Source organism: Chenopodium album, chromosome 22 (assembly GCF_948465745.1).
Source record: "Chenopodium album chromosome 22, dcCheAlbu1.1, whole genome shotgun sequence".
NCBI lineage: Eukaryota > Viridiplantae > Streptophyta > Magnoliopsida > Caryophyllales > Amaranthaceae > Chenopodium > Chenopodium album.
Window position 1 is genome coordinate 8,050,486 of NC_137855.1, and position 25,395 is coordinate 8,075,880.

Consider the following 25,395-nt stretch of genomic DNA (forward strand, 5'->3'; position numbering starts at 1 on the left):
AGAAGCAAGAGAGCAAAAGGAGGACTTGAAAAAAGCAAGAGAAAAAGAAAACCAGCACTGCCACCTCCAAATTCAGAATTTGGATCAAAAACACCTAACTTACGACTCTTTTAAGATCTTTTTTTGAACATTTTTTTTTTGAAATTAATATACCTTGTATTGTTAAACTATTTTTCTTTTGTTTTTTTACTCTATGACAAGTTTAATGAAAATGTGATTGACACTTTTATTAGCAGATATTTAATTCTTGGAAACATCAACTTATGTTACCCTTTTCATGAATTAAAGTGACCCTTTTCATGCATAAACGTTATCCTTTATATCCACTAAAAGTTACGCTTTCTGGTAATAAAAGTTACCCCTTTTGTCAATAAAAGTTACCCTTTTCACGCATAAAAGTTACCCTATCTATCCAAAAAAAGTATACCTTATCCTTTCTATCCACTAAATTAACCTTCTCTTTGTTAATAGTTACCCTTTCAAGTAATAAAAGTTACCCCTTTTGTCAATAAAAGTTACCCTTTTCATGCATAAAAGTTACCCTATCTACCCAAAAAAGTATACCTTATCAAATATAAAAAGTAACCCTTTTTATGCCACAAAGTAACCCTTTTTATGCACAAAAGTGACCCCAAAAAACATACACAAGAACCTTTCAAATTACTTAATGTATGCACATACATCAGTATTCCAAAAGAACAAAAAACTAACCACTAAGTTTAATTACATCATTTAACTTGATGTATATGCACAAACATTAAGTTTTTTCATTGTTCAAAAAATGCTCCTAGACCTAATCAACCTTTGCTTCTAACAGTCATTTCACCCTTTAGAAGGAGTGTACTTGTCTGTCTTCTTTTTTGCCCTTTTTCCTTTGGGATTCTCTTCGTCTGCCTCTGCCTTTGCTTCTACTTCAGCTGCCATTATTCTTTCTTCATTATCTTTCTTCTTCTTTGCAGCAATTGCATCCTTTCTTCTCATTTCAATTTCTTGGCAATAAGCAGGATCTTTCTTCTTCTCATTGAACTTCTCTAATTCTGACAACACATCATTCCTAGATTCATTCAAATCACACAGCACCAGTGTCGTACAAATCTCACCTCGCAGAAATTTTCTCCCAATAATCTCACAACAGAAAAAAAAAAAAAAAAAAAAAAACTTATCAATATGTAATTAATAAAAGCATTAGAAAGGGAAAAAATACATACAAAATAGATGAATAATTACTGTTTTGAGTTCATTTAATTTGAACGATTCGCCAACAAAATGGAGCATGTGATACATAACAAACACCCCACAGTCCAAATTGTCAACTTTTTCTTTTCTCCATTCCAACTCAACAATTTGAAACCTATAAGAAGGTAGCTGAACACTCTTTGGATGATTTCTTTTTCCGAGAAAAACACCCATTTGATCACACTGACATAAAATATAAAAGTTTAGAATAAAATAAAACAAGAAAAAAGAAAAAAAAAATTTAAATGGAAACAATAAGTAAACAGAAACATAACAATGAAATCAACATAAACATACCAAGTGTGAAGACAATTCTTTGGTATATTCAAGAGCATCATCACGCCAGATGATATTGTCAAGATAATATACCACCTCTTTTGTATGATCAATAACAAACAAAATGTAGTGATTCTCAATAAGAACAGGAAAATATATCTGAAACAGAAAAAATTAAAACACTGATTTAGACAGTTTAACACAAAACAGAACTTTTTTAAAGTTTTGATAGTAATTTATCATGAAATATACCAGTTCAGCATCCATAATATCACATTCAGGATTCTCATAGCTCACCCAACCTTCCCATAAACCGTGCAAATCATTAACAGCTTGTGAAACTTCACCTTTGCCAATGTTTTCACAAACATGCAAGAATGCAAACTATTAAAAGTATGAGAACTTGTTTATATAAAAAGATAATAACTTTAGTGCACATAAAGGGTAACTTTAGTGCACATAAAGGGTAACTTTAGTGCATATAAAAAAAAAAATCAAATTACTTACACTTTGCCTCACACCAAAGAAGAATTTTCGAGGACCAGAATCAAAACATGCCTTCTCGTTCAAATACAGACAGTAGCAATCAATGATGCACCATCTAATTCTAAGTGGAGCTACCAGGGATACCATGTCTTCTCTTGGAATTAAAAAATTCATCCCAATAGTAACAAGATTCTCACTGCAACAATAAAAAATAAGATAAGCATTAAACAAAAAAATAAAGGAAAAAAAACATATAAAATATAATTATTATAAAAAATGACATTTAACTTCCTCATCATTGAATCATCCTTCAGTAAACAATAATCAAGAATTTCCTGATGTAACTTGGGCAATTTCTTGAAAATCCGAGCATTAGACCTCAAAAACAGAGTAAGAAAAGGAACATCCACACCTACTGGCCCACAGTCGAGTGAGCAAAAAGATTTATTGCCTCTGACGATACGTCTAGAAGCATTTGCTACAGAAGGCCCAGCATCATCCTCAGACCTATTCATCAAAACACTTTTTCCTTTACCATTGACATCATCCTCAGACCTATTCAAATTCAAATCTTCTTCAGATTCATTATCAGGATCATCATTGTTATGACATTCAGGTTCATAAAAATCACGAAACATTTCATGAATAGACTTCATCTTGTTACACTCCTCAATTAAACCATCTAAAAGCTTCAGGTAATGAGGATCAGAAAGTAACTGTTGTGTTTGAGAAAATACAACAGGATCATCAGAGGATAATGATTCAGTTCTGCGAGAAGCAATCATATCACTCAAGGTTTGAAAACCCTGTGACTGAACCAACAATAATACATCCATATTTCTTTTGACCAAAAGAAATGTTTCATGAACAGCCTGCAAACATATGAACCAATAAGAAACTATACAAATGTAAAAAATAAAAATAAAAAACAAATGAAAATTCATGATATATGCATAAAGTTACCCTTTTAAATGCATAAAGTTACCCTTTATTATGCATAAAGTTACCCTTTAAAATGCATAAAGTAACCCTTATAACTGAATATTTAGGGTAACTTTAGTGCACAAAAAGGGTAACTTTAGTGCACAAAAAGGGTAACTTTAGTGCACAAAAAGGGTAACTTTAGTGCATATAAAGAGATAATAACTAAATAAAAAAAAAAAAAGAGCACTTACATCAGTTGAAATTTCTTTAATTTCATCATCAGTCATCACACTTTCTGGAAGATCAAATGCAAGAATGCGGCCACTTCTACCACTTGTAGAAGCCCCTTGACCACAAGTTTGCTTAACAACAGGAGTTATAGGATCCCTAACTTCAGGCTGTGAAACGGGATATGTAAGGGTATCCAATGGTCCCTGCCCAAAATCACCAGCTTTAATCTCCAAATTGATCCGCTTCTTAATCTTCGCATCAGTCCAATGTTGAATCAAAGGAAGGGTACTACTTTCCTTTTCTCCTTGGAAATTTAATCGATGAAAATACATAATTTGCAAAGCTAGCAAACAACCACTTACATTTTGAGCATTTTCATCATTCTTATAATTCACAACAGCCTTCTTTAATTTTTTCAAAACATATGAACACCAATCAAATGTTTTGATTTCATCAACATTTTCCACAGCCTTCAGCAACTTCAATGAAACAGTCCTATTAGTAGTAGGAGCTAAGAAGCTAGACATAGCATGTAGCACAAAACATCTCTTGAATTCTTCACCACCATCATCCAAATCAACCATCCTAGACTCCACTTTTGACAAATGTAGAGGTTGCTTCTCAGTAAGACCATAATCATGTCTCCATGACTGAATGATACGTTTATCTACACTACCTTCTTCAGGATTCTTCTGAAGTTCAGGAACAGCAATCTCACTCATAGGCAAGCCAAAGACATCACATATATCATTTTTAGTAACTACAAACTCTTTACCAGCAGCAATAGTGAACATGCAGCTACCTCCATTAAAGTGTTCAACCAGCCAATGTAGCATTTGACGATTCAAAGTTTTCAATTTCAGATGTAATAAACCACCAAAACCTATTTCTTCAACAGCTTTTTGTTGATTAGGACTAAAATTACTCATCATTAATTCCAATGTGTGTGGTCTGCACCTTGCAATCAAGGGTCTTTTTTCCCTAAATAATAATAATATAAGTAAAACAATATCAGAATCAGAATCAGAATCATGATATATATGATTAAAAAAATACAAAACAAAAAACATTTATACTTACACAACAGTATCAGAATCAGAATCAGAAACTACTTGCAATTCAGCATCTGCTTTGGCCTTCTTAGATACAATTTTAGACTTCTTAGGAGATGCTTTAACCTTCTGAGACTCTGCTTTGGCCTTCTTAGGAACAGTTTTAGCCTTCACAGTTTTAGCCTTCACAATGTTAGACTTCCCAGTTTTAGACTCTGTTTTGTCCTTCTCAGGACCTGTCTTGTTCTTTTTAGCAGGCTCTTTACCCATTCCTTTTCCCCTTGAAGGCGATTTATAACGATATCCACCTATTGAACCACCTATATCTAATTAATACAGAGGATAACCATAAATTACAAATTCACAAATTACTCAGGGGAAAATTTAGAATATATGCATAAAAATCCTTTTTACTGCATAAAGTCACCCTTAAAATACAACAAGTAACCCTTTTAAATAAAAAAGTAACCCTTTAACAAGCATAAAGTGACCCTTTTAACTATATAAAGTGACCCTTTTAACTATATAAAGTGACCCTTTTCACTGCATAAAGTCACCCTTTAAACTACAACAAGTAACCCTTTTAAATACAAACGTGACCCTTTTGACAGAATAAAGTGACCCTTTTCACAGCATAAAGTGACCCTTTTCAAAGCATAAAATAACCTTTGTCATGCATATAAATAACAATGTATATATTACTCACACACAATGCACAATGCACATATTACTGGTACTCAAACACATATACACAAACACAATGCAGATATGCATACTATTCTCATAATCTAACTAAAACCTAACATCAAAACTTGAAGAATAATGAATAAAACTTCTGAAAACAAACATGCAAAATTTGTTTAACATGTAACAACACCACAACACATATATATCAAATTTTGAACCAATTATCACAATGAACAATAAAATAAAGCAAAATTAAACATAATAACTTCAAAATTGAAATTCAATTATCATAATATGCATAATAAATCAACAGAAAACAATAAAAAATAACATGCACTACTAATTCGACATATATAAGCGAAAATTCAATTGAAAATTCGAAAAAATGATGAAAAATTAAACAAACACACCTTCTTCAGCATCTACAGCCTTCTTTGTAATCTTCTTCTTCACCATTGCTGAAACTAACACTACAAAAAACGAAAACAAAATCAAAATCAAAAAACCTAAAAATCGAAGAACCAAAACAATTTAAACTAACAAAAATCTCAAAAAAATAAGTAAACTAACCACAATTAAGCGATAAACAACTTCACAAGTGAAAGAAAAGTGAGAAAAAGCTCGAAAAAGCTCGAAAAGCAACAATGGAGGAGAGAGAAATCGCAGTTAACTGGTTTTTAGAGAGAGAAAAACGAGGAGAGAGAAAGCGTGAATGAGTGAATGAAGGAGAAAATCAAGGAGAGAGAAAGTTCTTTTTCTTTAATTTTGGAAAGCACGTGCCCAGGACAGTTTTTTTGTCCTTAAAATCCGCCATTCAATATCATTATTGAACACCCGCTTTTTTTAAAAATTTGTGTTTTATATATCACAAATAATACCCCAAAGTTGCAGATAACAATTAACGTAGGAAGTAACCGGAAGATAAACTTGAATTTTCCCAAGCTACTAAAATACAGCTATACTTAAATCGTGGCAACATTATTTTCATCGAGTCACCCGAGATCGATTCCCATCTTCAACTCACCACTTTCATTCACCTAATAATTCCATCCCTCTATTCCTTTGTATCCCGAATCTCCCCCCACTGGACCCCACCAAAAATCTCCAATGTCTACCGCAAGAACCCCGCAACATCTCCTCCGATTACTCGTGAGTTGCCGGAAAATCTCAGCTCAGGTGACAAATCCGGCGACGGATTCCATCATTGCCATGGCTTCTTCCTCGGAGCAAGAATTCGTCTCCCATTATCGCACCAATCTCAATCGATTTCCTCGATCGCAGAATTACTGGGACGCTCGAATCGCATCTCGTGTTGGTGAGAAATTAGGGTTTCGATTGAAGGATATTGGGGTTTCTTTTGTTGAGATTGATATTCATGAAGAGCTTTCTCGTCCTCATCATCATCGCAAGCTAGTTATTCCTCTTTTTGATTCTGTTAAAAAGACTGGTGTTTCTGTTTCCGGTACTGATAAATTGCACTTCTAGGGTTTTCGTGTTTTTTTTGGCAATTCAATTGGGAATCAGATGTAATTTTGGGATTTTTTTTTTTTTGTTTATTACTGCAACAATTTTGAACATGTTTATATATGAATTGATATATATGATCAGGTTTATTTACTGCCTTGCCGGAGTTATTTTTGTTGTTCTCGTTTTGATTGATTTTTTGGTGTATTGGTTGTTAGAGTGTGATACTGGTGTTCATCATGCTCTTGAGTGTATAATGAACGACTAATTAATTTGCGGGTGGTGGGGCTACGGGAGGAAGTAAGATAAATAAGAAAGTAGGTATCTCATTTTGAACTGCTAAATCTATAAATTCGATTCTCTCCAAATTCATCTGCACTTGTTATAAGCCTGAAATTCTGATATTGGGTAAGTTGATTGCTCACAATCTTGCAGTCAGTCGCGAAATGATACAGGATATTTGTGTAGAATAGGGCTCATATTTATGGCTCTTATGCAGGTTCCATGCCAAAACACTTTTATACATGCTATTGCCTATTGGTGTTTTATTGATGGATAAACTTCGTAGATTGTCACTTTCGGAGTTTCGGTGGTTGACATGTCAGTATTTGGCTTTGTAGCACTCTCTGTAAGTTGAATCTCATAATTCATCAGCAATACCATTCATTCATCCTCTAAGGTGTATGTTGATATTGATGCATACAAAGCTAACTTTCTTCATCCCCTTCAACTGTAGACCACAAGATTTTTTGTCTTTCATCCCTTCAAGGCTTCAGTCGCTAATTTTCTATTGAGCGGGAACACGAAACAGTCCCTATTTCGCCTTCATTAGCATTATTATTAGCTGTCATAGTTGGAATACTTGAGTTACTCCATTGTTTCTATCATCGTTTTTGGAGAACAGTTTGTGGTAGATGAACTCGATAGCCTACATGCTTCATTCTTTCTTCTTTTACTTATCAGAAACGATTACACGAATGAATGGTGGCTGAATGGCACATCTTTCATGCTTATAGGCATTAACATTTTCTCTCAGATGTTACTTTTAAAACTCTTGCCGGACTACAAGCATCAATTACCCACATCTTGCAATCTTACATCAACATCACTACATCAGCTTATGCCTCTTATTTAAATAAAGAAGTATATACGTTAAATAATAAATGGTACGCTTAAGGTTCAACAATCCGATGTCGTCCAGCGGTTAGGATATCTGGCTTTCACCCAGGAGACCCGGGTTCGATTCCCGGCATCGGAACTTTTTTAGTTGCAAATAGTTTTTTTTTTGAAACAAAGTTGCAAATAGTTCATTGTAAACAATTCATCTTCTTTTGATTTCTGTCGTAGATTAGAGTGTTGCAGAATCATTAACTTATTACAAACTTTAGCCAAAACTAGGAAGTTAAGCAATACCCCATTTTTTAAATTTTTTTTTTTGAGGAAAGAAATGGGGGAGTATAGAAGTATATTAGAGAGAGTGAAAAAGTGACTCACCATCACATGCTTCAAGTTTTCAACAATCTAATATACTGATCTTGAATCATGGTATGTAGAGCTAGTCACATGAGGAAGATTTAGGGCCTAATCTCTTACGTTAAAATTCAGTTCAGCTCAGCTCAGCTCAGTTCAGTTCAGTTCAGCTCAGTTCAGTCCAGCTCAGTTCAGCTCCTAATTTCCTTCTCTTATAAAATATTCAATTCAGTTGAGTTCAGTTCAGTTCAGTTCGGTTCGGTTCAGCTAAGTTCAGTTCAGTTTAGTTCGGTTCAGCTGAGTTCAGTTAATGAGAATAGGGCCTTAGATAGGATTTGATCTTTTTTACCACCCTAATAATTTAACCAACTAAAATGGTTGAAATCCATACTCTTTTACGTAAAATGTGAGTGGGTGTAAGAATTTATTTTGTTCACTTTTTTTTTTTTACTTATTTCAGGTTAATAATTTCAATTTAGGAAAATAAGTTTTAATAAGGGTTACCTAAATTTAAATTACAACTAAAATAAAATCTAACAAGGTCTAATAAATTCAAATAAAATTAGTCAAGTTCAAAAAAAAATGCAAATTATGTAAATTGAACACAACTTAAACATATATTAGTAAACAAACAAAAAAAGTCAAAGTGGTAGATTGATATATTAACAACTGTAGTAATACGTGTGCCAAAAAAAAAAAAAAAAAAAAACAGAATAAACAAAAAAAAACAAAACTGTAGTATTACGATCATTCCCCAAAAGGTCTTTTTTTTTTTTTTTTTTTTAAGCAAAGGTCCATTCCCAAAAGTTTGACTGTAATTTCGTATATTAAGGATTGTATGAAAAAAGTGAATAGATGTAAGAAAAAATGAATTTAATACTCCCTCCGTCCCAAAAAGAACGACCCATTTGGATTGATTATGCGGGTATCAAGGAAGCTAAGTAAAAAGATGTAAAAGTATATTGGAAAGATAAATTTACATGGGGTTTGTAAAAAAATAGAGAGATAGTAATAAAATAACATGGAAAATCAAATTTTTATATGGGGAAGCTAATTTTGCACAAATATTGTAGCAAATTGGTGGGTGCTTTAATGCAAATGGGTCATTCTTTTTGGGACAAAGTTTTGGCCAAATGGGTCATTCTTTTTGGGACGGATGGAGTAAGATATATGGGTAATAAGGGCATGTTCTCATTGACTAAACTGAGCTGAACTTAACTGAGCTGAACTGACCTGAACTGAAATGAATATTTTTATAAGAGAAGGAAATTAATTAGGAGCTAAACTGAATTGAAATAAAGTGAACTGAATTTCAACGTATGAGAACAGACCCTAACTCTAATAAGGTAGGTGGATATAAAATTTAGTATGAGGTATGAGTGTATGATTAACTAGAGCTGTCAATTCGGGTAAATGGGTCGGGTTTGAGTCGAGTTTGTGTGGGTCGGGTCATCTCGGGTCGGGTCAATACGGGTTAATGTTAGGACCTATGTGGGTCGGGTTCGGGTTGGGTCTGTAGGAGTTTATAGGTACTACGCAGCGGAAATAACATGAATCATATTCAAATAGTACCTAATCCAAGGATCTAATGCATAACACATAAAGCACAAATAATCGTACCTTTGAAGCGTGATTCCACGTGCGATCGAGCAAGAACAAAGGGAGATAAAGAACCTCAAGCGTGATTCCTCTACTTGGTCCACGGGCACAGATTAAGACCTCCACTAATGCTAGTTAGTCGCGAAAGAACACTTCTATCGACCTTCTACGGAGATGAACGAACGATCAACTAGCCAAGAACCACCGCGCAACACCACGTGGCCACTAGGAGTGGCCGGCCGTGGGTGAGAAGGGGAGGAGAGAGGCGTGCGTGTGAGAGGGGGAGGATGAGGGCTTTTGGATGGTGGTTGCTTGATTCACAATTCACTGTATTGTCAATTGTGACTTGTTTCGTGCAACCCTAGGCAAGGCTATTATTTATAGATCGCATCTCTAAATAATAGTCCAAGTCCAAATCCAAGCCCACTTCCTAATCCCACTCAAACTATACTTAGCCCACTCATGCTTATGACTAATTGAATGCTCATGAGGCCCATTAATGGGCCTCTAACTTGCTTAACCCAATACCCTTGTGTGTGACCAATATAGGATCCATTCTAAAGGGCTTTGGGCTATTTGACTAGCCCAAAGATCATCTCTCATAGTCTAGCAACAGAGGATGACGCCCCAATAGAATGAACTTATTATCTCCATAATAGTGATCCTTGATATATCATCGAAGACATAATTCCTTCAATCTCCCACTTGTCTGAGACAAGTGCGCAATATTCAAATTCCTTAAGTCAATGTGTGTCGATTTGATAATATGATTGCATCTTATGTCGTGATCATATTAATCTACAAATCTTTTCTTGAAATCTGAGTTAGAATTGCAAAACAAATGGTTACTATATAACACATTTGAGCACGGCCATGCATTTTCTGAATTCTCCCTCTTCAAGAGGCCAAAACATGACACATTCCTAATTTAATAGGAAGACTCTATCCAATCTTGTGGCAACCAAAGCTCCCACTCAACTTCTGAAACAACCAGGAAACACCCTTTATAATCTCCAGTTACGGGAAGACGTTTGAATGTACCACAGTTATTTCATCCATTGAATGAAACCAATGTTCCACTCATGTCAAAGGAATCCACTAATATATCCGGAAGTTCTATACTTGAACTTCAAAGTAGGTCTATGGTTCGATCCTGCATCATTCATGCATATCCATGTGATTGACCGAGCCTTATCACTATGCTCCTATAGCCCATGAAACCGAGCTATCCAATCAATCTTACATGCTAGTCCATTCATTGAAATCATTTATGTCCACTTTAATGATTTCGAACTAGGAACTTAAATAATATGTAGATTTTGTTCACCTGTGGGGTTTCATACACCAGGTCTCTATCTAATAGATAACCTGATGAGCCCATCAATCCATAATTATTTTTGGACATTTTATTTAATATTGAAACCACAATTAAATAAGATTGAAACTTTGTTTCAATTGATAAACATAATTCTGCAAGCTAATGTATTTACTTTTGTAATATGCTTTCTCAAAACATACACAACTAAAATTACATAACTTGCTTCAATCCAAGAACCTTAGCATGACTTTCATACCTTGGTCATGGAAGGGGTTTTGTAAGTAGAGTTCATGAGACATTCTCATAAACATGAACTTTGCAATTTCTAAATCTTATAATCATTTTCATCTCCATACACTAAGAATTTTCCTTCGCCCTTTTGCAAGGAATTTAGGAATTTCTAATTTGTATTCCAACGTTACATTGGATTTCGATTGAAATCTATCATCACTTGTTATTTAAAACACGTGAATCAAATAGACGAGTATAGTCCATGGCATGCATGATGAATCCTTTGCGAATAGCATAAGGATCATCACTCAAAGTCTTAATTTCATCAACCTTTCTCAAGGTATTGAATCATTAAGCAACGTGCCATGTCACATGGGATTGAAACTCCTTTCAATATAATGTTGAACCTTATAAGAATCTTATCATTATAAGTTTCTTAACCAAACTCAAACATGCTTCGAGACCTGTCTATATAGATCTTGAATCCCAAATGTACTCATCTTCTTCTTCAAGGTTTTCATACAAAATGCAATAGCCATCACTTGATCCTTCAATAACTGCTTTCTGTACTAGACCAAGAAGACTTCATAGCTCCCACTAAACGTCTTGTACACATAAGACCTTTTCTTCATTTTACGAGAACATCAAACGATTTGATTAACTCACAAAATTAAGAACATTAACTCCCTGATGCTAACTTCAATCCATTATGGATCTTTTAGGCATCCCTAGGATTATTGGATCTCCAAACTTTTGATTGTATCATATACAAATCTTATTTCATGAACAATTTCAAGAAAGTGTTTTGAAATCCATCTACCAAATCTTATAAGGTAGAAATCACTAAATATCTTTAATAGATCTTTGCAACATGTAAAGGTTTCATCGTAATCATAGTCATACTATGAATTAGTTGAATCCTTTAACAAGTCTTTGCTTTAGTTAGAAAACATTTTTCTTTCTTGTCTGCTTTGCTTATATTGGGTTTCACCCAATTTAGGCAAATTACTCAACTGTCATACACTTGCTTACAGACTTAGGATCTATCTCAGATTTCCTGGTTTTAAACCACTTGGAGTTATAACTTGTCAAATCATCTTTATTACTTGCATAATCATAATGTTCCAAAATAAATATTTTAGAACTCTTAGTCAATATGAAATCATATTTCTTTGGCTAAGTTTTACATATGCTAGTCATCATTGTGGGTTTTTATGCAACAATTGAAACTCATACAACAACTTTGTTTAGTTTTCAATGAGAAACAACAATAGAGGATGTGCACTTGGAATGTACTACCTTCGACACATGGTTATTAATCCCATTACACTTAATGAGACCACGCGTTGTCATTTGTATCATGAGGTGAATCATGCTCATATTGTTGCTGTTATTCGATAACTTCTCAAATTTCTTCAAGATTTTCGAAATCACTTTTCTTGAACTCTTTCAAGGTTCTCAAACTTTTGAGATTCTTATACTCCCACTTGCCTTTTGAGGAGGCATATTTAGCATAGGGTGAACCAATCATGGTTTGAGCCACGTTTGTTTGTTGCTTTTCTCAAACTCTTTTGAGATTTACACTACTCCCCACTTGACCTTTTGGAACAATTTCCATAAGGGCACCTACTTAAGCAACAAACATTTTGTGCTAAGTATGGTTTGTGTAGTAGTACCCCGTGCTCTATATAGGAATCGAACGTGCATCAAACGGTTTAATACATGTTTTATTCCTTTCTTTGTAGAAAAACTTAATAAGAACTTTTCTTATCCATATCACATATGAAGCCTTTGCTACATTTGATTTGACGTATGTAGTTTGTTTAGTTTTGTAGCTTATTTTAAAAATATATCCCTTGAACAATGGTTGGAAGATAGGTAATTTACATCCATTATCAAATTATATCTCATATAGATTGATAACTTCCTACGTAAACACTTCACAAGGTTTTCTTTCGGAGTTTGTTGTAAAACGATTTTATAACTCTTGGATGTTTATCAATGTCTTGGCTTAAATTCTCATTATTACGATCATATCGCAATATTTTGAATGTGTTTCCAAGCACATGTCTCGACTTAAATTTTCACAATTACAATCATATTGTAGTGTAATCATTATCTTGTCAAGTTGATACTGAACTTCATACTGAACATTTTGAACATTTCAAAATTTTCACCCTTATGTTTCAACTAAGCACAAGTAGTGATCATATCACAAATGAAGTTTCATTGTCGTCTCCAACCTTTGAACCTTTGGTTTTTCTTACATCGATATGTATTCGACCTTGAGTTCTCATCATCATTTCTCTAAATGGTGACTTAGTCAAAATTTCAAATTAGAATGATAATTACATATATCAATGGATTCATAATCCAATGATATTGAAAGTCCATCCCTTTGGATCTTCCGCATGCAATTTTCATTCTCATTCGAATTAATTGACATGTTAGAGACAACTTATATATATAGAAATGGTTTAACTATTTCTATCATATAGAACTTTAAACCTATTTAGCAATTCAAAACACATTATGACTCAATGAAGCATAGAATAACATTTATTCCATGTTTTTGAATCTTCGATGCTTAGTCATTACTAACATTGAATGGTGTTTTGATAATGGCAAGAATGAATAACATTTATTTAATTCTAGCTAATCATTAGTGGTGAAATACTGGTTCTACTTGTAAAGTTGCAACTTTTGCTTCCAAACTTGTAGATTCTACTTGTGAAGTAGCAACATTTGCTTCTAAACTTGTAGATATATTTCTCCTTTAGCAATAACTTCTTCCTTTAGTTCAATCACATTGTGCAATGAGTGATCTAAACAAGACATCATATGTCCAAGAAGTAGCAATATGCTAAATCAATTTCTATAATATAATTCTTAAATTGGAACATTTCCATTCTTTTACCTTCCAACTATATGAGGTAGTATCTAATCAATTGGAATTGGTCCATTTAATTGAAACATTTGTTGTTCACAACAACTTTTAGCATGTAAGTAGTTTTAGGTTTGAGAAGTAGCAACTTGTTTGCATTTCTTGGCCTATAACTTCTCAATGCAATCCTCATTTATTCCTAAACCTTTCCCGTTTGAGCCACTTAGAACATTTCTCTTAGCTTCAAAATGATGCTTCTTTAAGCACTTTTCATGATTTTGCTAAGTCTATTCTGTCATTGTTTATATTTGAGTTTAATCAAGTATTAAACTCTATATAAAGTAGATGAAGAATATTGTCATTTGATCAACTTTTGATCACAGAGATTTCCAATCACTTTCTTATATTCAATCATATTGAAGATAAGAGATTTTATTGGATTTGTACACTTGTCTTTTGAGGGATTGTACCTCTCATCTCATTATGTCCCTTGAAACATTTTTCAAAATGAAGATGTGTTGGTATTTTACTCAAACATTTTGAATAAAACCAACCTTAGACATGTGACATGAATTTCTAAAACTTGCCTTTTAGAACAATCTTAGCAAAATTGGAATATAGGTTTATGGATTATCTTTTAAACTCTTTTGAGAACGTTTCTCAACTTTATTTTCAATCGAGGAGATTATATATAATAATAAAATTAGAACGACATGTTACTAATAAGTAAACGCAAAATTCAATTATGTTTATTAAATTTAAAGTACCATAAGTAATTTTAGAATTTATTGGTAACTTTAAAGCATTTTATTCAATTTTAAATTGACCCCTATTGAATAAAATGATTCCAAGATCCTTTATTTGTGCAATAATTAACCAGAGTGAAGCCCCGCATCAACCATTACATTTTCAAGGTGAGTAAACTCTTTACTGATTACAACTCTTGTAATTCTTGGTTGAATAATTAACCATCGCATGTTTAATTATTACTCTTAGCTTCAAGGTTCTAAACGATTTAGGTAACCTTGTTGAATATAACCAATTAAAAGTGTAGATATGCGGTTCTACCCCCACTTCCCCAAGATATATTATGATGCTCTGCTGAGTGCTGACCCATCACAAACGATCAAGGTTTTCATCGGGTTTCTAATTGGAAAAGCTGCATCAATATTACTGGGATCTAGATTTATTATGTTGTGATTGTATAGTGAACTCTAGCGCATCATCAAGCAACATAAATAAACCTAAACATGCATAATCTACTAATGCAATAAAACATGACATAGTATGGCCCCTTAATCCTAAGAAAACTAATAAAGTAAAATGCTCCCACTTGAACCTTCATGGATTTCATCCATCTTGCTCCATTGGGCCTTCACTTCATTGGTTTTTGGATCAACTGCAACCTGTAATTTTATTCTATTCTATCTACTACTTAAATAAAATAAAATAAAATTACAAAATACTTTATCGGTACGTAGACCGTACTAAGATTACAAAAATACATCACGATGCGCAGATCGTATTTAGCAATCTACTGGGCCATACTAGTCATTATATAGCAATAAACAACATCATATATTATAAAATTGCCACATAATAAATCACTCATCATGCTTTCCTAAACTATAACATCTGATGATCATAATTAAGGAAACATGGCATCTAAATATCTCATATTTTAATTAATGTAATTAGATAATATCATATATTATTCATGATCATCAATAAAATATCATATATTCTAAATTAGTCATGAGATAGAATCAAATCTTATTTTAATCTTAAAAGATAAATCATATTTATCCTCAAAGATTATCCTAACAAAGTTAGGAAATTCTATCCTAATTACTAGCCAATCACAATATTTTAAATCAATTATATCCAAAAATAATTATGGGATAATCACATTATTTAAATCAATTATTATCCTTTTGGAATATGCTCAGAATATCCTAACAAATCTTATCCATAATTAACCACTTTAATTTAGGATAATTACCAATTTAACAACTTAAATATGGATAATATCAAGTATAACAACTTTTGAATATTTGATTTTATCCTAAAATAAAAGATTTTATCCAAATAAAACCAATTTTATCTTTTAAAATAAAAGATCATATTTTCAAAATATTTTAACTTATCCAAAATAAAACTGATTTTATCCCAAAATAATTCATAATTATCTTGAAATAAATTTTCAAAAACTGATTTTTTTTTTTTTTTTTAAATGCGCCAGCCACCGTGGTGTGGCCAGCCGAAGCCAGCCACGGTGGCCGTACACCGCAAGGTGTACGCTGCTGTGCAGCAGCGCAGGGCAGCAGCAGCAGCACCGTGCACCAACGGTGCGGCACTGCTGTTGCTGCTGTTCTGATCCTTGCTGTTGCCCCTCCCCGCCCCTCCCTCCGGACCACCAGCAGCGGCAGCCGCCGTGGCAGCGCCACCCAGCCGCGGTTGCTGCTGCTGTAAATTCTTCCCTTTTTTTTTTTTTTTTTTTTTTTTGATTTTCAATTTTAATCAACAACTTTTGTTAAATAAAATTCATGTGGTCCATGATAAATTAAAACATAACTTTTATGCTAATTCATCCAATTAAAATTAAATTCATAATCTAATTTTAAAACTAGGGTTCTTCATGAAAATAATCCCCAATTTAATTTAACTTTTAAATTAAATAATTTGATCATGAAAAATTCATAATTTGTCATGAAATCAAATAGATTAAAATCATGAAGCATGAAACTATCGAAATTATTCAAAACCAAAACACAAAATCGAAATTTTAGGGTTTAGGGTTTCGAAATTTTCGAATCTAGGGTTAGGGTTTTCGAATAAATTCGAATAAACTAGGGCAAAATTCGGATCTCTTCATGGCTATTTGAGCATAATTAAATCGCATTTAATCGATTCCAAAAGTTTAATCATATTAAATATAATAATTGACCCATAATTAATTATTCTCCCTCCTAATTGAATTAAAATTGTGGATTATCAAAGAATTATTGGCAATATGCGTAAATGCAACAGGCTAACTGATACCACTGTAGGAGTTTATAGGTACTACGCAGCGGAAATAACATGAATCATATTCAAATAGTACCTAATCCAAGGATCTAATGCATAACACATAAAGCACAAATAATCGTACCTTTGAAGCGTGATTCCACGTGCGATCGAGCAAGAACAAAGGGAGATAAAGAACCTCAAGCGTGATTCCTCTACTTGGTCCACGGGCACAGATTAAGACCTCCACTAATGCTAGTTAGTCGCGAAAGAACACTTCTATCGACCTTCTACGGAGATGAACGAACGATCAACTAGCCAAGAACCACCGCGCAACACCACGTGGCCACTAGGAGTGGCCGGCCGTGGGTGAGAAGGGGAGGAGAGAGGCGTGCGTGTGAGAGGGGGAGGATGAGGGCTTTTGGATGGTGGTTGCTTGATTCACAATTCACTGTATTGTCAATTGTGACTTGTTTCGTGCAACCCTAGGCAAGGCTATTATTTATAGATCGCATCTCTAAATAATAGTCCAAGTCCAAATCCAAGCCCACTTCCTAATCCCACTCAAACTATACTTAGCCCACTCATGCTTATGACTAATTGAATGCTCATGAGGCCCATTAATGGGCCTCTAACTTGCTTAACCCAATACCCTTGTGTGTGACCAATATAGGATCCATTCTAAAGGGCTTTGGGCTATTTGACTAGCCCAAAGATCATCTCTCATAGTCTAGCAACAGAGGATGACGCCCCAATAGAATGAACTTATTATCTCCATAATAGTGATCCTTGATATATCTAGTAATTGCACTTATCGAAGACATAATTCCTTCAGGGTCATGCTTGAGTCGGGTCACGTCGGGTCATACATCTTTTCGGGTTCGGGTCGGGTTTAGGTCGGGTCAATAAAAGGTCGGGTTACATTCGGGTCGGGTGAAAAACAAGTCGGGTTAAATTCGGGTTTTTACGGGTTTAAAAGAGTTAGGGTCGTGTTCGAGTCGGGTCATTATCGGGTTTGAGTCGGGTTCGGTTCAAGTCAATAATTTGCGGGGTCATAATAAAGTCGGGTCATTTCCAAGTCGGGTCATTATCGGGTTCTATTCAAGTCAATAATTTGCGGGTTATAATTAAGTCGGGTCATTCTCGGGTTCGGATCGGGTTCGGTTCAAGTCAAAAACTTGCGGGTTATAATCGGGTCGTTTCCAAGTCGGGTCATTCTTGGGTTCAAGTCGGGTTTAGTTAATAATTTGCGGGTTACAATCAAGTTGGGTCATTTAAACTTGTCTGGTCATTCTCGAGTTGAAATTGGCAAGTCAATAATTTGCGGGTTATAATCATGTCGGGTCATTTCCAAGTCGGTCTCGGGTGTGGTTCAAGTCAAAAAATTTCGAGTTATAATTAGATCGATCCTTTTCAAGTCTTTTTATTCTCGGGTTTTAATAATCAAGTCGGGTCATGTTCGAATTCGGGTATCAAATATTGGATTAATATGGGTTTAAGTTTGATATCAGGTCGGGTCATATTGGGTCCAGTTACATTTTTTTTATTTTTTTTTAATTTATTTAAAACTCCAAATTAAATTACGTAATTTAAAACATTTTCTAAAAAAAAAAATATTAAATAGACAAGTGAATAATAAAATTTGAATTCCCTTAAAAAAAATAATAATAATAAAAAAAGATAAGTCAAGTAAGATGAGAAAGACCTGCTATTGTCTGGGTCTCGTGTATTTTTTATTTTTTTGTTTAAATTTTTTTTTTTTGGCTGCTGTCCTGTTCAGTTTTTCTTTGACGAGGATTATGTAAGAGATAAGTTAAGTAAGATGAGAAAGGCCACTTTTGTTTTATAATTGGAATCCATGTTAATAAATTGAAAAAAAGCCTAAAACTCAATAGTCAATACGGAGAACTCTTTTTATCCTAAAAATTCCTAAATCTTAAAATTCGGGTTAGTAATAGGTCGAGTTTAAATTCGGGTCGGGTCAATAACAAGTCGGGTAGAATTTGGGTCGGGTCAATAACAAGTTGGGTTGATTTCGGGTCGGGTTTGTAACAGGTCGGGTTTAAATTCGAGTCGGGTTAGGAACGGGTCGGGTTAGTAACAGGTCGGGTTGAATTCGGGTTTTGACGGGTTAAATCGGGTTTGGGTCATTCTCGGGTTCGGTTCAGGTCAATAATTTACGGGTCACATTCGGGTCGGGTCCTCTCTAGGTCGGTTCATGGTCGGGTTCGGGTCTCAAATACTCGGGTCAACTCGGGTCTAGGGTTGGTTTCAGGTCGGGTTAGGTCGGGTTTGGGTCACCATTTTTTTCGGGTTCAGACGGGTTAGGGTTAGGGTCGGGTTAGGGTCCGTATTTCGGGTCGGGTCAACTTTTGACAGCTCTATGATTAACTAATCGTATGGGTAATAACTAATAAGATAATCAAAGGGGTTTTAGAAAAAGAATTGAGAATTAATTGGTACGATGTATAACAATTTGAAATGACTCAAATTAATATACGAGTTGAACTTTAGGAAGGTAATTTTTCCACTAAAGCTCTGTTCTCTTCACCTTAAAAAAAATAATATTAAGTAAAAATAATTTCAGTTCAGTAAAATTTAGTATTCTTAAAGAAGGATTATAATAGAAAATCAATAAAAATAATATCACTTCAGCAAAAATAATTTCAGTTCATTAAAAATAGTTTTAGTTCAGCAAAATTAGAGTGAAGAGAACGGGCCTAAATCAACCCCCGTTGACATCCTCATTACAGTATACTAGTAAAAGAAGTTCTAATTTTTTTCTTGGTCAAGATCACCTTTTTTCAAGATTCAAGAATAAAGCAATTCCAACCATTTATTTTTGTTACCATAACATTACTGTTGGCACAATTATCAGCAAATCCGATGTCGTCCAGCGGTTAGGATATCTGGCTTTCACCCAGGAGACCCGGATTCGATTCCCGGCATCGGAACTTTTTTGTATTACAAACTACTCTGTATTAATTTAATATAGTTGAACCACTATTTTGTCTGGATTTCTTTGTTCTATACCCACCAATTCACAAATAAATGGCCACTGATTGATAGTAGTATACTAACTTTGTCATTTACCAGGAAAAAAAGGAGCAATGGAGAGTGAAACCATGGAAAATCAGCAACAAACATCAATGTTATCCACCCCTTTGCTAGCCAAAGACAGAGAAAACAGCCCGCCGCGGCCGCCACCAGCAGCAGAAGCAACTGCAGTTGTAATATTGAGTACTTTGGTTGCTATTTCTGGTTCCTTTGTCTTTGGTGCTTCTGTAAGTATAATCTTAACATTAGTCTTTCTTGTTTTATTTAATTTATTAAGGTTTATGTTTTGGGGTGTTAATTATTTGTACAAACTTTGGTTTTCTTATTTGATGTGGGTATATTGCTAACATTAGTCTTTCTTGTGTGTTCTTTCTTAAGAAAATAAATTATTAAGATGTTTATATTTTGGGATGTTATTGATTTGTACTTACTTTGGTTTTCTTGTATGAAGTGGGTGTATTCCCAATTGTCTAAGCTTAATGATTTTTAAAAAAAGTTTGGAGGAGAAAGGATAAATTAAATTATAAACTCGTGGTTGGTGTATAATAAAAAGCTGTCATGTTTCGGGTATGACCCTCAAGACTTTAACCAATTAAGCGAATTGACATCTAAATTGATGTAATGCTCAATTCGAACAAGAATTTATAAATGGAATATGTGGGACTAATGAGAAGGTGGAATGAATTTATAGATTATCCACAAGGTTGAAGTTAAGTTTTATTTTGTATTTATTTGACAAGGAAAATGACTTGGTTTTGCAATTTTGTGCATTTTGGATATAATTTGTAAAACTTGTATTGAAGAAGAAATGATTTAATGCAGGTGGGATTTTCATCACCTGCTGAATCTGGAATGATCTCTGACCTAGACTTAACTTTGGCACAGGTCTGCATCATCCTTTTTGTATCTTTATATACTTCGTAATTTTCCTTCAGTTGTGGCATATTGCAAATCGCTATAAAACTTTCATATGCCCCATTTATGTTGTTGTGATGTGTGGTGCAATGTCATGAACGAGGTCATAATGTCATTTATTTTCGAGGTGTCACTAGTCACTAGATATGCTTATTTGTGGTGTAAGTAATGCTTATGAAAAGCCTAATTAGGTTTGACATTCAAATTAGAGAGAGAAAGGTAAGTGAATAAGGACTAGTTGTAGTGCACGCATTATTACATTTTATACTGACACATATTCGTCATTCAATTCTATCATGAAAAAAACGTAATCGAGGTACAATAAAACCCTGCACTAAGTTTCTTCCACGTGAGGAGAGTCTCCTAATGTTTCTTTTCCTTACCCTTTAACCCTTCAAAGTTAGCCGGTGATGTTTGGGGAAGGGAATAAAATTTGTCATAGTATCATCTTTGCATTTAAGTGGTGAGTTATATGAGACACAAAGGTATACTTAAATTTAGACAGATTTCGAGTTGCCTCATGGAGGGATGAGTTATACACAGTACTATATCAGTACCGTTGCCTTAAGAATTAGCAGGTCCTGTGGGCAAAGAGCAGTGTTACTCAAACTCTTCATGACAAGTTTTTAGCAATAAACATGGTATACTGCAGGATCACACTCAGTAAACTGCTACATTTCCTATTTCTTGTAATTACTTAAACCACTTGCATCACCTGGCAATACAGTATTCAGTCTTTGGATCGATATTGACAGTTGGAGCAATGATGGGTGCAGTAGTAAGTGGCCGGATAGCAGATCATTTTGGGAGACGGGGTGTAAGTTGTTTCACTCTTCCTAAGTGATCAATCTTTGGAAAATGCTACTGTCTGCTTAAATTATCTTCATTCTTATTTGCAAGTGATCTGTTTTTACAGGCTATGGCATTCTCGGAACTTCTTTGCCTTGTAGGAAGTCTTACAATTGTATTTGCTAAGGTTTGGATTCTTATCTCTTCCTACTGTGAATGTTAAGGTACCCCTTATATTTTATCCGAATATTCAGATTCTCATCAATCAAAGCAAACATAGTATATATGTGCTGCTTGGCAAGGGTTATATATAATTTATTTGCATCCATTGTTCAATACTTTGGTTAAACATGAGGGGAATTACTTATCTTTCAGAATTCTGATGATGATGGTAGTTTGTCCGAACTCGTAGCTCAATTCTCTGGTTCATTTTAGTACAATGTTTCTTGCATATTTTTCTGTGCCTTCATCAGTATACGATTTTTTATCAAACTCCTGTGATAGAGTATAAAACATATTCCTGGGCCTCAACCATCAGCTTAAGCTTTTGGTTGAGTTGGTCCTCTAACATGGTATCAGAGCCAGCGTGACACAAAGGTCACGGATTCGAATCTCATCCACCCCTCCTTTAAAGTGGAATTAATTCGCAGCAGGTATGGGTGGGCCTGTGTTGCATCCACATTTCAAGCCCAAAGGGCCTTTCATGTGAGGGGGAGTGATAGAGTATAAAACATATTCCTGGGCCTCAACCATCAGCTTAAGCTTTTGGTTGAGTTGGTCCTCTAACATCCTGTATGATTAATTGTGATCTTTTCATGAGACCAAACCCTTTTCTCGGAAGTTCATTAGACTCCCCTTTTGCATGTCAATTTGAATTTCCCCAAGAAAACTTTAGTTGATTTCAGAATATCTTTCATCCCTAAGGTAGGAACTGATAATATAATTGGCATGTGCTAAACAAACCTAGTACATTTACCTTCCCCTTTAGGACGGTTGCATAGTTTTTTGTGTTTCGCTTTGCTATAATGTGCTTTCAATCTTATGTATCTGTGATTCATAAAATCCCATCTTTGCTGAAGGTGGCTTGGTTACTTGACACTGCAAGGCTTTTGAACGGTGTTGGAATTGGGATCCTTTCGTATGTAGTAAGTACAACACCATATACAAGCACTTAGCTCAGTTTACTTGCATTGAACATTGTAAATCCTGTCCTAAAATCATAACAGGTACCTGTGTATGTTGCTGAAATAACCCCGAAAAACCTTAGAGGAAGATTTACCGCAGCCCATCAGGTTCTGTCTCTTGAATCTGTGATCTGGTTAGCTAACCAATTTTCCATAATAGCTTACATATTCTCTATGGCAGTTGATGATTTGCTGTGGTGTGTCAACAATGTGGCTTGTTGGAACTATCATTCATTGGCGAGCCCTTGCTTTGATTGGTACTTTTTTCCTAAACCTTTTACTGGAGTAGAAGGTGGTATCAGAATTACAACTTCTTGACTTCTTTTCACTGTTTTCAGGGCTTATTCCAGGTATCCTACAGTTTGTAGGTGTATGCTTTATCCCGGAGTCCCCACGTTGGCTTGTAAGTGAGATGCAGTATGTTACAGTAGAGTAGCTTACTAGCTTAACTGATCTGTACCGAGCAAGGCTTGGCCTAGTGGTAAGGGTTTAACCTCATGACTTCAAGTTATGGGATCAAAACCTACTAGGGTCTAAGGGATCTTTGGGGTTGTGAGATTCCCTTATCCGTTACCCTTCAATAGGGCGCTCTTACATACCTGAAAGATATGTTTCAGTGCCACAATCTAAATTTGTGATTATAGATTGGTAGATCAATTATGTGCTGGGATAATTTGATTTACATCTTGGAGTTTTTTGTGTGGTCTATGGAGAAGGATTTATGTTAAGAATCACTTAATTACACACCTCTTTGAAAATTCTGTTAGAAAAACTAAAAACTGCGAATAGTCAGCTAGGAAAATTTCACTGGGATAACCTGGAAATCTTGTACAGGCAAAGAATTCAAGATGGGAAGAGTGTGAAGATGTTTTGAAGTCCCTAAGGGGACAACACGCGGATACTTCAGCAGAAGCTGCTGAGATTAAGGTGATTTATCCAGTTCTTGATTTTTCTTCTTTTGCTAGTCTTTAGTTTGCATAGCATGGAGATTGAGTTAAGCTTCTTACATGTTTCAGGAGTATACAGAAACCCTTCAACATTTATCTGAAGCAAAGTTTCTTGACCTATTCAAAAGAGAATACACGCGTTCACTGATAGTGAGTGTCTCACTGTCTCAAACTATGAGCTGCAGTCCCTTTTATGTCTTTCAGTATAACTGCTTTTTCACAAACTGCTTTAAATCTGATTTAGGTTGGAATTGGACTGATGGTCTTCCAACAATTTGGCGGTGTTAATGGGGTTGTATTTTATGCAAATTCTATATTCGAATCTGCTGGTATTTAAATGCTGCTTCTTGGTACTTCTTTTAACGATGGAATGTTTGAGAAACTTTGCAGCTAATCCTCTGTTGTCATTAACTTTATGTTTGCTCAGGTTTCTCGGGAAGAGTAGGGATACTGGCAATGGTTGCAATTCAGGTTCACTGCTTTCAACTGATTGTTGTTTCTCAGAAATCTTCTTGTGCTGTCTCTAAGACTGTATAACTGCTGATGACAGATTCCTATGACTGTTGTTGGCACTGTTTTAATGGACAAATCTGGACGCCGACCTCTTCTAATGGTGAGTAATTTTAAGGTTAAGGAATTTTTTGCATGCCCCTGCATTGCTAGTAAATAGAGACCTGAAGATGTTTTTATGAATTCAGATTTCAGCAGCCGGGACTTGCTTGGGTTGCTTCTTGACAGGATTGTCATTCCTGCTCCAGGTCCTCTTCTCGCTCACCCCAAATTCCCACCCCAATATTTCTCCCAGTCTTCTTCCGTGGGTGTAAGATATTATCTTCAACTGTGGAATATCTTATCAGAAGTATGCTCTTCATTTGCAGGATCTTCACATGTGGAATACTGAAGCTCCCTTTTTGGCACTTATTGGAGTGTTGGTAAGATGCATTGGAGTAAACTCAAGCCACCTTGTTTGCTTTTTACCTCTTTTCCTCCTTTGAGCTTAGTTATGTTTTGCTCTTGCTTTGAATCTTTGATCTAGATGTTCTCCGCATCCTTCTCATTGGGAATGGGTGGTGTACCATGGGTAATCATGTCCGAGGTAAGATCTAAAACTCTATGCATCATATGCTTCCTTCACAGAATTTGTATTTCTTCACGCCTTTGTCAAAAAGCTGTCACAGTAGTAAGCTTTCATTTTATGTAATGACAGTTGTATGTTGTTTCGTAGATTTTTCCTATTAATGTGAAGGGTTTAGCCGGTAGTCTTGTCACAGTAGTAAATTGGCTTGGTTCGTGGATGATTTCATTTACCTTCAACTTCTTGATGAGCTGGAGCTCCCCTGGTAATGAACACAAACCTTGCTATCCTGAACTTTTTGTTTCCTTTGACAGTCACTTGGATATTCATAAATTTGGAAATTTCATAACAGGTACTTTCTTCATATATTGCATCATCTGTGGTGCAACTGTTGTTTTTGTTGCGATTCTTGTACCTGAGACTAAGGAGCGTACATTGGAAGAGATACAGGCATCCATGAATCCCGCAACATCAATCTAGCAGATAGATTTATTCACTGAAACTGGTATGTATCATCATCTATTAATTTTTTTAAAAAAACTTTAGCCTCACCTGATTCATGTT

The 25,395-nt window shown here is 34.8% G+C and overlaps 3 protein-coding genes and 2 non-coding genes across 11 annotated transcripts; 4 read left to right on the forward strand and 1 right to left on the reverse strand.

Moving 5' to 3' along the window:
• Window positions 1–639: 639 nt before the first annotated feature.
• LOC145603537 (uncharacterized) lies at window positions 640–5,746 on the reverse strand. Of its 5 annotated transcripts, none has more exons than XM_081659462.1 (10): window positions 5,463–5,746; window positions 5,303–5,362; window positions 4,234–4,513; window positions 3,174–4,134; window positions 2,287–2,870; window positions 2,020–2,194; window positions 1,765–1,896; window positions 1,534–1,671; window positions 1,228–1,419; window positions 640–1,125 (listed from the first exon to the last, which is right to left on the reverse strand). In XM_081659462.1, the coding sequence occupies exons 2-10, from the start codon at window positions 5,346–5,348 to the stop codon at window positions 823–825; spliced, it is 2,811 nt and encodes a 936-aa protein (XP_081515588.1). In that variant the 5' UTR covers window positions 5,349–5,362; window positions 5,463–5,746; the 3' UTR covers window positions 640–822. The 5 variants fall into 5 exon arrangements, with proteins under 5 accessions (XP_081515588.1, XP_081515586.1, XP_081515587.1 ...); XM_081659460.1 differs by having other exon boundaries at window positions 4,234–4,531; XM_081659461.1 differs by having other exon boundaries at window positions 5,303–5,746.
• A 253-nt stretch (window positions 5,747–5,999) lies between these two features.
• LOC145603863 (Ribosomal L18p/L5e family protein) lies at window positions 6,000–6,624 on the forward strand. The gene is made up of 2 exons (XM_081659837.1): window positions 6,000–6,354; window positions 6,575–6,624. The coding sequence occupies exons 1-2, from the start codon at window positions 6,000–6,002 to the stop codon at window positions 6,622–6,624; spliced, it is 405 nt and encodes a 134-aa protein (XP_081515963.1).
• Window positions 6,625–7,542: 918 nt separating this feature from the next.
• TRNAE-UUC (transfer RNA glutamic acid (anticodon UUC)) lies at window positions 7,543–7,614 on the forward strand. The gene has a single exon. It is a non-coding gene; the product is annotated as a tRNA-Glu (tRNA).
• Window positions 7,615–19,639: 12,025 nt separating this feature from the next.
• On the forward strand, window positions 19,640–25,336 carry LOC145605030 (sugar transporter ERD6-like 5). 3 transcript variants are annotated; one of them, XM_081661039.1, is made up of 19 exons: window positions 19,640–19,842; window positions 19,961–20,148; window positions 20,744–20,806; window positions 21,564–21,653; window positions 21,753–21,812; window positions 22,705–22,770; window positions 22,852–22,917; window positions 22,991–23,066; window positions 23,148–23,212; window positions 23,644–23,736; window positions 23,826–23,906; window positions 24,001–24,085; window positions 24,184–24,227; window positions 24,307–24,369; window positions 24,455–24,514; window positions 24,635–24,688; window positions 24,793–24,852; window positions 24,982–25,096; window positions 25,184–25,336. In XM_081661039.1, the coding sequence occupies exons 2-19, from the start codon at window positions 19,975–19,977 to the stop codon at window positions 25,309–25,311; spliced, it is 1,443 nt and encodes a 480-aa protein (XP_081517165.1). In that variant the 5' UTR covers window positions 19,640–19,842; window positions 19,961–19,974; the 3' UTR covers window positions 25,312–25,336. The 3 variants fall into 3 exon arrangements, with proteins under 3 accessions (XP_081517165.1, XP_081517164.1, XP_081517166.1); XM_081661038.1 differs by having other exon boundaries at window positions 19,640–19,825; XM_081661040.1 differs by lacking the exon at window positions 19,640–19,842 and having other exon boundaries at window positions 20,096–20,148; window positions 21,592–21,653.
• Window positions 19,747–19,818, forward strand: TRNAE-UUC (transfer RNA glutamic acid (anticodon UUC)). Its single transcript has one exon. It is a non-coding gene; the product is annotated as a tRNA-Glu (tRNA).
• Window positions 25,337–25,395: the final 59 nt, after the last annotated feature.

What these genes read in the sequence shown, in the direction of transcription:
- LOC145603537 (XM_081659460.1), bottom strand. Translation starts at nt 5,348, where the DNA reads ATGGTGAAGAAGAAGATTACAAAGAAGGCTGTAGATGCTGAAGAAG. An exon ending in GATGATTCAATGATGAGGAA is followed by an intron (nt 2,195 to 2,286) that starts GTTAAATGTCAT and finishes TTATTGTTGCAG; the next exon opens with TGAGAATCTTGTTACTATTG. An exon ending in AAGAATTGTCTTCACACTTG is followed by an intron (nt 1,420 to 1,533) that starts GTATGTTTATGT and finishes ATTTTATGTCAG; the next exon opens with TGTGATCAAATGGGTGTTTT.
- LOC145603863 (XM_081659837.1), top strand. Translation starts at nt 6,000, where the DNA reads ATGTCTACCGCAAGAACCCCGCAACATCTCCTCCGATTACTCGTGAGT. An exon ending in GACTGGTGTTTCTGTTTCCG is followed by an intron (nt 6,355 to 6,574) that starts GTACTGATAAAT and finishes ATTGGTTGTTAG; the next exon opens with AGTGTGATACTGGTGTTCAT.
- LOC145605030 (XM_081661039.1), top strand. Translation starts at nt 19,975, where the DNA reads ATGGAGAGTGAAACCATGGAAAATCAGCAACAAACATCAATGTTATCC. An exon ending in CCTTTGTCTTTGGTGCTTCT is followed by an intron (nt 20,149 to 20,743) that starts GTAAGTATAATC and finishes GATTTAATGCAG; the next exon opens with GTGGGATTTTCATCACCTGC. An exon ending in CATGGGTAATCATGTCCGAG is followed by an intron (nt 24,853 to 24,981) that starts GTAAGATCTAAA and finishes GTTGTTTCGTAG; the next exon opens with ATTTTTCCTATTAATGTGAA.